Here is an 11,838-nt window from a genome sequence, read left to right as displayed (position 1 = left end):
TGGACCAACCTGATTTGGATTAGCCCGAATAGGGGCAAGAAGAACGTGGACAGACAACTAACCCCCTCAAATTGGCAGGAGAAGGGACAATAATTAAGATAATATCTAGGACTTTGAGGTGAAAGTGTAAGGAAGTTGTGTTCTGCAATTTTTGTGTCTACAGTTTTTTAGGCGTTAGTTTTTTCTCTTTTCTCTGCTCTTTTCTCCTTATACAGGTGATATCTCCTGGTTTTTGGTGGTCAGGTTAATAGTGCTTAACAGTATATAACAGTGCTGGAACTATAACTACACAGGAAAATACAGTTTACATATTTGTTATCGAAACACTGAGGAATATGTCGCACACACAGAAAAAAGGGGGAGAGGGGGGGACCCCAACAGACAGGAGAGCTTCAAAACAGGAAACAGAATTTAGAACAGAAATATTGAAGATGTTTGCAGAAATAAAACAAAGCGAAAAGAATTTGGAGATGAAGTTAGAACAGGTAGATAATAAAATAGGAAAAATGGATAAGAAGATTGAGGAGACAGTCAGTGAATTAAAAGGACAGATTAAGGAGGTCTCAAGGAGAGTGGATGAAGGATTAAAAAAGACAAAACAGGAAATGAAAGAGATGAAAAGGGAAGAGGAGGAAATGAGATTGTAGAACTAAACAAAATACAAGAAGAAATAAAGGATTCTATCGCAATGAATGAACTGAAACAGAGAGAGGTTAATTTAAGGCTGAGGCAAGTTCCAGAAATGCAAAACGAAAATATAAGAGAAAGATTAATAAAAGAAATTGCGCAGTGGATGGAGCTTCCGGAAGAGGATTTGGCAATGACAATACAGAATGCCTACAGAATGAAAATTAAGTCAAATAGACTAAAGAAATTCCCAGGCGATTGTCTAATTACTTTTAAGGATAGAGAGATGAGAAATTTGATTTTGCAAAGGAACAGAGAGAAGAGACTTTACATTGACGGGAATTACATAATTATATTTAAAGACATTCCAATAAGGCTGTTGAAACGAAGAGAAGCTTACAAACCACTGGTGCAACTACTTAAGAAAAATAAGATCGATTTTAGATGGGAATTCCCGGAGGGTGTCTCTTTCTTTTACAAAGGAGTTAAAAGAAGATTGTTAAGCCCTGAGGAAATAGGGAAATTCACAAGAAGATACAAAGAATTACAACAAGGAGAGGAAGAGATTAAAGGAGCAGAAGGAGGACTAAGAAAGAAGGAGGAATCTGAATTAGGTGAAGAAGAAGAACAGAGCGGAAGAGAGTCGGACGAAGAGGGAGAAGAAGAAGAAGGAGAAGAGACAGAAAGACCTTAAGTTTAAATTCTTAAATCCAGATAGTGGTAAGGAGAATGACGTTAAAATTATGGAACTGGAATATTAATGGAATGAACAATAAGAAGAAACGGAACGGAATTGAACGTATTTTAAAGAAGAAGAACTTGGATATCATATGCTTACAGGAAACACACGTGGCCAAAAAACACAGGAAGATCCTCATCAATAAAAGGTTAGGGAACGAATTTGTATCTTCAGACAAAAAGAAAAAAAGAGGGGTGGTTTTATATATTCAAAATAAAATTGAGTCCCGCCAACTATTTAAGGATGAGGAAGGAAGAATAATAGCGGCTCAGATTAAATGGCAAGGTGAAGAACTGATAATTGTTGGAATCTACGCCCCAAATGGGAACAAGACAGAATTCTTTAGATTATTGGAAGAAAAATTATTTGAATATATGGATAAAAAAATTATAATAATGGGAGATATGAACGGCGTGGTATCAACAGAAATGGATAGATTGAGGGAAACAAAGAATAAAGAAGGGAAGTTGCCAAAGACTTTTTTTATGATGATTAAGAACTGTAACCTAATTGACATCTGGAGATTTAGGCATCCGTTAGAAAAACAATTTACGTACCATTCAGAACCAAACCAATCAATGTCAAGAATAGACCAAATTTGGGTGTCGAACGAATTAGTACCAAGAATCCAAAAAATTGAAATACAGGCTAAAGTTATCTCAGACCACAACCCGATTAAGATGGAGTTAAAAGGATTCGAAGAACGGACTTTCAGATGGAGACTGAATGATAATCTTTGGGACGACCAAAAATTTGTTGAAAAAATACAGAAAAAATTGTCAGAATACTTTCAAGATAATTCAGATAAAGGGACAAAAATGAGTGTAGTATGGGATGCATCCAAAGCAGTGATGAGGGGTCTATGTATCCAACAAAATGCATGGAAAAGGAACAACAAGGAAAAAAAGATAAGAGAGATCTTGAGACAAATTACGGACAACGAACAAAAATTGATTAAAAAACCTAATAATGAGAAGATAAGGCAGGAAATAAAGGCTCTACAAACCCAATTCGCAATGCTAATAAATAAGGAGGTCGAATGGAATATAAAAATGTTAAGACAAAAAAATTTTGAATTTGCAAATAAATCTGGAAAATGGCTTGCTTGGCAGGTAAAAAGAAGGAAAGAACAAAAACTAATTAACAAAATTGAATTAAATGGGGAAGAAATTACAGACCCGAAAGAAATTAGGAAAGGGTTCGTGGACTTTTATACACAACTATATAGGAACAATGAAAGGAATAATAAGGAGAAAATAGAAAGATATCTCGAAGAAAAGATGTTGAAGAAGATCCCGACAGACCAAAAAGAACAACTTAACGCCCTAATATGTAGAGAAGAGGTAGAAGAAGTGATAAAAGAATTGAAAAGAGGGAAGGCACCGGGCCCAGATGGGTTTACATCAAGCTATTATAAAGAAATGAAAGATAAGTTGATAGCCCCGCTGACCGAAGTAATGAATAACATCTTAAAAGAAAAGGACATTCCTGAAACATGGAAAGAGGCTTTTATTACAATAATCCCAAAACAAGATTCGGACCCAACACAGATTAAGAATTACAGACCTATCTCCCTATTAAATACGGACTATAAGATCTTTGCCGGCGTTTTAGCTAAAAGATTAAAAAAGATACTATCAAAAATTATACATAAAGACCAAGCTGGTTTTTTGCCAGGAAGACAAATAAGTGATAATACAAGGAATATAGTCAACATTATTGAATTCCTTTCCGATAGGTGCGATAAACCAGCAAGCTTAATTTTTGTAGACGCGGAGAAAGCGTTCGACAATGTAGTCTGGGACTTCATGTTGAAAAACTTGGAGGTTATGGAGGTGGGACAGGAATTTCTGAATGGTATAAGGGCAATCTACACAGAACAGAAAGCAAGACTGATAGTCAACAACGTCATTTCTGAAGATATTAAAATAGCTAAGGGAACAAGACAGGGATGCCCCCTTTCGCCACTGTTATTTATAGTGATTCTGGAAACCTTACTAAATGCAATAAGACAAAACAGACAAATTAAAGGGGTCACATTAGGGGCTAACGAGTACAAGGTTAAAGCCTATGCAGACGATGTGGTTTTGACTGTGGAAGAGCCGATAGAAAGCATAAAGGAGAGTTTGGAAGAGATGGGGAAATTTGGAAATTTAGCAGGATTTAAATTGAACAAAGGGAAAACAAAAATGATTGTCAAAAATTTAGACCAAGATAAGATTGAACTACTGCAGCAAAGAACAGGGATTGAGGTAGTTAGAAAAGTTAAGTACCTGGGAATATGGCTTTCCGGAAAGAACATTGATTTGTACCAAAACAATTATACCCCAGTTTGGAATAGAATAAAAAAAGATATGGAGACATGGGCCAGAATGAAACTATCTTTCTGGGGACGAATATCAATGATTAAAATGATGGTGCTCCCCAAGCTGTTATTTTTGTTCCAAACTATACCCATAATAAAAGGCACAAAAGATTTCAAAGACTGGCAAAAGGTGATCTCAAGATATGTCTGGGAAGGGAAGAAGCCCAGAATTAAATTCAAACTATTGACTGACATAAAAGAAAGAGGTGGCTTCTCCCTACCAGACATGAGATTGTACTATGAGGCAGCATGTTTGTGCTGGATAAAAGAGTGGGTAAAATTAGAGAATAATGAACTTTTAGACTTGGAAGGATTTAATAACAGACATGGGTGGCACGCCTACCTCTGGTGCGACAAAAAGAGGGTTCACAAGGGGTTTAGCAACCATGTTTTCAGAGGCGCTCTAATAGAGGTTTGGGATAGATATAAAAACATATTAGAACCCAAAACTCCTCACTGGTTATCTCCGTTAGAGATAATGGGGGTAAAGAAAATCAACATGAGAGGAAAGTGGGGAAAATATGAAGAAATGGTGACAAACGAAGGAGGAAAGTGGAAAATAAAACCATATGACCAGGTCAAAGTTTTTACATATGATTGGTTGCACTATTTTCAGATTAACGAAATGTTCAAAAAGGAGGTGAAGGAAAGGGGTTACGAGGAAAAAGAGTCTAGGTATCAAAAGGAGATAGTGAATAATGAATGTAAAAATCTGTCGAAAATGTACAAAATACTGTTGGAATGGAATACGAAGGACGAGGAAGTGAAATCAGTGATGGTCCAGTGGGTAAGGGATTTTGGATACAATATCCAATTGGAGGATTGGGAAAGGTTATGGAAGGTGAACATAAAATTTACGGCCTGTACGCTTTTGAAAGAAAATATGATGAAGATGCTTTACAGGTGGTATATGACGCCAGTAAGGCTGGCAAGGATGTACAAGATAGATAATAAATGCTGGAAATGCAGACAGACAGAGGGGACATTTTACCATCAATGGTGGGAATGCAAAAAAATTAAAAAATTTTGGGAGGAGATTTATAACGAAATGAAAAAGATGCTGAGATATACCTTCGTTAAAAGACCAGAAATCTTCCTATTGGGTATTGTAAGAAAAGATATAGAAAGAGAGGACCGCAAACTTTTTCAGTATGCGGCAACGGCCGCAAGAATTGTGCTAGCACAGAGATGGAAGCAGGAGGAAATTCCAACGGTGGAAGAGTGGAGAGAAAAATTGATAGAATATGTAGAATTGGATAAATTAACAGGGAAAATTAGATACACGAAAGACCAAAAGTTTATTCAAGACTGGGGGAAATTTGTGGGGTATCTGGAAAACAACTGTGATGTAAATACAACGCTGGTGGGTTTAAAAGAGGCACTGTAAAGAATTAATAAGTATTGTCGAATAGAAATAATGAAGGAAGGGAGGGAAAACGGCAATATGTAAGAACGGAATGCGTATGAAAGGGAAAACTACGAATGATTGTCAGTAACGTTGAAGGAAGTCCAAAATGGATAAGAATGTTATGATATGGATAAAAATGTATAACTGGTTGGAAACCAATAAAATTTTAAAATGCAAAAAAACAAACAAACAAAAAAAAAAATTCTTACGGTGCTAGGTCCTTCCACAGCTCTTCCAGGCTTCAAAGCACCTCCAACACCAGGCTTTAAACCAAGAATCCATACAAGATGCTGAAATGAAAAACACATTTTAAACTTAAGTGCTTGCATAAAGGTCCACGTTAAACATTAAACAAGAGTTTAAAACAACCTATGGGTTTATGTGAATGAACAGAATGTGCCGCACACTTCACTACATTTCTGCAGTGCTTCTCTTTTGCATTTTGCCGTGCTGCACATGAAACAAGCCGAAGTTTGACTTCTTGTATTGTCCAAACTCAGGCTTGTGCTTTGTTTGGAAAGAAACAAACCACAATTCCAGCTCTGGGAATGTTAAGAGCAGCATGCACCAACACACTTCTCATTTACATTAAACAATTTTTTTTTTGTTTTAAACTATGGGTTAGTGTGACATTCGAACTAGGCCATAAAAAATACCTTTCAAGGTTTGCACTTCTGTGAGCAAGGACAGATCCGCATCATACATTTCAAGCATATCCAATACACATTTAAAGCACATTACTTCCCCCAAGGAATCCTGGGGGATGAAGTTTGTTAAGGGTGCTGGCAATTGTAGCTCTGTGAGGATGAGAGTACAGTTCTCAGGATTCTTTGGAGGAAGTCATGTGCCTTAAATGTGTGTGGGGTGTGCTTTAAATGTACGGTGTTGATCTGCCCAAAGTGTATTACATGCTAATATTCCAACTTTAAAAATTCTACTTGAATTCTCCAGCTGTTCTGTGGATGGTTTTCCCCCCAGCTCGAATATGGTACTTGGCTACCTTCAGTACAGTTGTGGGTACATTTCATTTAGTCACAGAAAGGTAAGGGAAGCTAAAAGCTCATTTGCTGCATGTTCACGTAAAGCTACAAAAATCGCCATGCTTTAATTACAAAAAGGTTGAAAAGCACAATTGTGTGGGGCTGGCTTGCATCATGGAAGGAGTTTCACTCAAAGAGACTATCCACCCAAGAAGTTAAAACAAAATGCAAGTCAAGAAAGGTAAATCAAGCATTACCCATTACTCACCTGGAGAGTAGCTAACACAAGTTGCCAGGATGTCCCAAGGACAGCTCCATGACAATGAGCCAAGCTAAGCAATGTCCTCATGCACTGGATATTCTTAGACGTAAGCTAGGAGAGCATTTAAACAGTTAGAATTTTCGAAGTAGAGAAAATAATAGCATTTGTGAAAAAAACGGTAATAGCAAACACGATGGTGGAAACCCTGCAATCCATTCTTTTATTCCCCCCCTCTGTCTAGACCTACATGTATGTGATGAATTTACATTGGAGTTAAATTACAGCAGCTAAATGACACTAGAAGAACCAAGCCATTTTAATTCATTCAAACCTCTTAATCCTTCTATTTCAACATGTAAATCATTACGATAGCTAGTTTGTCCTGCTATTTTCTACTCGTCAAGCGAAAATGGAGCAGAAAAAGAAGATTCTCCTTTCCAACTGGAAACATGCAGTCCAGGATACAAAAGAATGTGTTGAAGTAAAACCTGCATATACTCAGTGAAATTCTTGGCATCCTTTATTTATTTATTTATTTATTTGAGGTTTTACTTCAAGTTTTAAAATTTACTGGACAGACGACTGAATATTGTGAAACAGAAACAGCTATTGTTTGAAGGGGAAAAAATTGCACAGCCTTTCTTCAGCATGGTCCCATTGACTTCAATGGATGCAGAACTCCGGGTTATAAGCAAACATTTGCCACTCAATCTACACAGAGAATGCAAATTGTACATTGCATTTGTTGCACTGATATTGTGAATTTTAGTACAAGGCTGGTCTTTTGAAACTTTGTGTCTGTCGAAAAGAGCTTTTATTCTGGCTGGTAGATTCATCTACATATACAGGATATCAAAGAAAAATATTGTTAACTTTAAGGAATTATTTCTAGAAATCTGAAACATCCTTCCAGTGCAGAAATCATGTTTATATTTGCAACTAGTAAATTAAAACAACCTCAATCTTAACCTAGCACCACAAATTCACTGTGTATCTCCTATAAGCTCATGCATGTTTTACTATATCTACCTGTATTATCCCATTAATAGTAAAACGTGGTCTTTCAAGATTTTATGAATGAAACAGCAATCTCCTTCTCAATTTGGTCATATTGAGGGTAGCAGCAAGGCTAAGTTAGACAGCTAAAACTTAAGGATAGTATGGAACTGCAGTTTCTTTTCTCCTTAGCCATTGTTAGATATTCAGACCACAGAATTCACAGTAACAAAGGGAGGTATATGGAATGATAGCAAGAGAGGACACAAAACAAAACATGAAAAAGGCAAGACTCATCCAAGAAAGAATCAGTGAACATTATAGCGATATAGAATGACCACCCACTTCACCAGCACTATAATAGAAGAAGGAAGGTTAAGATCCAAGGCAGCAGGATGGATTCTAATGTAAGGGAGCACAGGAACAGCAATCCAGCCATAATGAATGGGTATTCTTCAAGTTAGGACAAATTATTTTGCTACCAAAATACCGGTAAGCAAGGCAAGAGAAAGCAACAAGAGGCAAGTTACTTACCTCGGGAAACTCTTAAAAGGACTAATAGAGAGTAGCAGAAATTGTATACTGTAAAAGAGGCGGGAACGTACTCTATCCAGTCAGCTTAGAAAGGAAACCAAGGCTCCTAACCTAGCACTGGTTTCATAGAAGAAGTATATGTCTGATGGAAGAGCAGGCAGGAAGGGCCCAGAACAATAATCTACAGTGACAATGAAAGTCCCAAGACTGGGCACTCTGGCTTGTCTCATCCAAAATGGCCACCTGGCTGCTGGGAGGGTACCTGAAGAGATGGGTGTGTAGCTGGGCTCCCCCTTCTCTGCATGCAGGAAACAGGGGGGAGAGGAAGGGAAGGAAGCTGGTGCAAATTTTGCTTCTGCTGGGTGGCTGTTCCTCGTAGTAGATTGGTGAAAAAGGAAAACTAAGGGGGAAAACATGGGTGAAGCGGCTTGACAGACAAACGGTACAAAGAGGAAGAGCAGACAACAGACACACAGGAAATGTCTAAGTTCATAAGCCATGCCCATAATCTAACTATAAGCACCAGTTCCAACATTAGGTCATATTCTAGCATAGCCATGCAACAAAACAGTGCTACGAAGACAGGAGCAGGCTGGGTTCCCCAAGCATCCCCGTACTTGTCCCCGTATAAGTGAGTGGCTGACATTCATGGAGGAGAATGCACTTTAAAAAGACCCTGAAAGGGACTGAGGTGGGGACCTGGGAATGTTTCAGTTTCTAATCTGGGGATATATACAAACTGAAATGTGAATACAAATTAACTGAAGTATTCACCCAAACCTATATAAATGCTTTGTGTAAAATTGCTGAAAATAGGATGAATGTAAGTCCATGGCAAACAAGCCAAGATTCCAAATGCTGATTCACATCTTCTTTGTTCGTAAAAGAAGGTCTGCTTCAAAATGCATGAAAAGCAGTGAGTGCAAGATTTCTTGTTTGGACATATGGTTTGGAAAGCTGCCATGTACAATTCCCTGACTGGTAAAATTAGACCACGTTCTATGCCACCATTCATACGTTATGATGTATGCATACTTGCAACACAAGATTAATAGTACAATCCAATGTGTGTTTAATGGGATAAGTATGTTTAAGGTTTGCATGCTTAGGATGACATGTAGCTTGCTTGTGCACATGAGACTTCTCGTTCCTGTCCTTCTCCCTGCAGGCCTTGCTCCCCTACTTCTGCTCTGAATGGAAGACCCTCCAGAGTACATGTGGGAGGGAGAGAAAGGGGAAATCCCTTTGCACCTGCTGGTGCAGATCTTGTCCATAATCTTTTTGTTGCTACGGTCAACCTTTATCCCAAAAGCTGTTAAGATATAAGATAGTCTGTTTTTCAATGTTCAAATTTTTATTGCGTTTTTATATATGCTGTAAGCCACCCACAGTGGATGGGGAAACCCAGCTGATGGGCAGAAAATAAATAATAAAATTATTGTTGTTGTTATTAAATGATATTTGTTAAGTGGCTCCATCTTTGCACATAAATTAAGATATCAACCACCGGAATTCTGCTAGATACTTTTTGTAATCTGGGTGCTTTTCTAAAAGCTGCAAAATTAGATGCTAATATTTTAAACAACATGAACTGAATTGCTAACATTCTTAAATATTGGTGACCAAAACTGGATACAGAGGAGGCCCTTTCAGTTAACTGAAATCAGTCGGACATTTCATTGACACACAAAGGTAATTAGGTATGCGGCATGCATCTAAAATATTCCTGCTAAGTCCCTCAAATCCAATTCCACATTACTTTCTTTTACTACATGCTCACTCCAATATATCCGCTGGACTATGGGGCAGATGCATCACTGGACTTTTGAGATAAAAGTGAAAGTCTAGTAAAATTAAACCATCAAATAAGAAAATGATATTTACAAATTATATTTTACCATTACTGTTCCCTGTGGTTGGAGAGCAAGTGGTTGTCCTACTGCTACAACTTGCTGGTGAGACTCACTTGATGGACTAATCATCTGAACATTCTGCCCCTGGATGGAATATGCTAAAAAGCAAAAGAAGAATTCTAAGATTTCAATTATAAGATACAGACTTCACCTTCCCAAGACAGAAATTTTGGGCAATTCCCACCTCTCATACTACTGCACCCAGAAAGGTTCCCAAACCCTCTGGAAGAGAGTGGGTCCTGCTGACGTGAATTTCAGGGAGAGGCTGGCAAAAATTGCCTGTCCCCAGCAGAAGCATCCCTTGACCGCAACTCTCCTCAGAAGTTGCCTTCGCCTGTGGGAATAAAGCCTGCATCTAACCCTCTGAAAAGGATATGAAGTTTGAAAATACACACACATAGAAATAATTTTGCTTATTTAAGTTAAACTATTTTTAGGATTGGTAACAGAAGTAACATTTGATACATTATATTTATTTCTAAAAGGGCAAATAGTTAATCCCTTTAAAAATCACAAGAGGTAAAGTAAAAAAAAAAAAAAAGTTTCCAGAAATTCCACCCCACATCACTGAGAAGGACACCCATGTATATTAAAAAAAACCCCAAGAAAATATATTAGAAAAAAAATTAGGGAATATAGTTGCTCTAAAGGCTATTTTAAAAGCCATTTCTTTTTAAAAATGGGTTATAGTCACACTTTTGGTCTGTGGCAGATATGAAGGTTATGCTGTACCTAAAGTTCTTAATACAATTTCCATTACATTTAAAGCTATAAATATTATTTTCAGTTTATAACAGGAATCAAGCTGCAAGGCTTTAAAGGGGGTGAAGAACAGATCACTCATGTGGGCTGTTAATGTGATTCTGCCTCTGAAAGAAAAAAATACTACTCTTTCAGGATCAGGATATATCTCAAGTGGCTGTAGATAGGGAAGACCAGATTATTTCACAAAAGACTATGGTTCACCTCAAACACTTCCATAGCATCATATACCATTCTGCCAAGCATTTGTTTATCAAATATGTGTCTGGAAAAGCAAAAATTTTCAACCATGTTATGGCTGTTTGCTTATAATTATGTATGCTCTTGTTTACAAGAAGAAAAGTAAGACCAAATAATATCCTTACATTTACCAGAAAGTGCAGCAGTAGTAGTGTTCAGCACAGTTAGGGCATAATGAGGAGGCAGGGAGCCTTTGCAAATGGCAGTAATGAAGGCATCTCTTGATGTTACGAGACCAAGTTTTCCACACAGTGCAGCCATAGTCAATTCTGCTTTTAAAATATTTTCTGTGGCAGCTTCATCAGTGCTGAAATAGTACAAATAAGTAAAAGGCATGATTCATACATATAAGAAGAAGCCGAAAAGGGAACACTCATACTTACACATTTACTATGAGGAAAAAATCCTATGAAAATATTCAAAAAGGATCAGCAGCCATGTTGGCCCATTTTGGGGGGGGGGGGTAGAATCAAAAATTCGTAGCAGGTTACCAGGACTAATCAAAATGTCACAAAACGCTGACAAAAAAAATTACTATAAAGATACAGGAGACATTTAACTCTGATCAAGTTTTTTAAATAACACCAGTTTTATAATACCGTATTCTTAAAATCTACACATTTCAGAGATGCAGAAAAAAAGGATTTTTTTCTAAACCATACTGATTTGTAAATGGGCTGGGGATTAACACTTTTAATGTATAACATTATTTTTAAATGATTCATTTGCTATTTAGCTGTATTTTAAATCCCCATTGTTAGTCAGTTTGACTGATTGGCCAACTGTTTGTTGTAAAAACGTGAAGAATAAATAAATAAAGCTGTCCTTTAAGAGTAAACAAATCATTTCCACACAGCTGTGCCATGCATGCTTATAACTGAAGCACTGTAAAGCTAAGTAAATAACAAAATATTACTGCAGAGAGAAAAAAAGGCCTATATAATATTCTTAACACCCAATAAATCTATTACTGAGTCACATCCAACCTTTTATACTTTCCCCCCTCAACGTA

At 37.2% G+C, this 11,838-nt stretch overlaps 1 protein-coding gene across 4 annotated transcripts in view; it reads right to left on the bottom strand.

Moving 5' to 3' along the window:
* MON2 (MON2 homolog, regulator of endosome-to-Golgi trafficking) overlaps positions 1 to 11,838 on the bottom strand; it is a 64,327-nt gene that overhangs the window by 25,688 nt on the left and 26,801 nt on the right. For 3 of the 4 annotated variants that reach the window (XM_082239428.1, XM_082239425.1, XM_082239427.1), the window contains exons 14-17: positions 10,952 to 11,133; positions 9,810 to 9,922; positions 6,388 to 6,492; positions 5,349 to 5,429 (exon numbers count right to left, since the gene is read on the bottom strand). In XM_082239428.1, coding sequence (XP_082095554.1) covers positions 5,349 to 5,429; positions 6,388 to 6,492; positions 9,810 to 9,922; positions 10,952 to 11,133 — 481 coding nt within the window. The remainder of the gene's footprint in view (positions 1 to 5,348; positions 5,430 to 6,387; positions 6,493 to 9,809; positions 9,923 to 10,951; positions 11,134 to 11,838) is intronic. The other variant, XM_082239426.1, reaches the window with a different exon arrangement.

The sequence above is a fragment of the Podarcis vaucheri genome (assembly GCF_965113315.1).
Source record: "Podarcis vaucheri genome assembly, chromosome: 10".
NCBI lineage: Eukaryota > Metazoa > Chordata > Lepidosauria > Squamata > Lacertidae > Podarcis > Podarcis vaucheri.
Note: the sequence above shows the minus strand (reverse complement) of the source record. Positions and strands in the feature narration are given on the sequence as shown.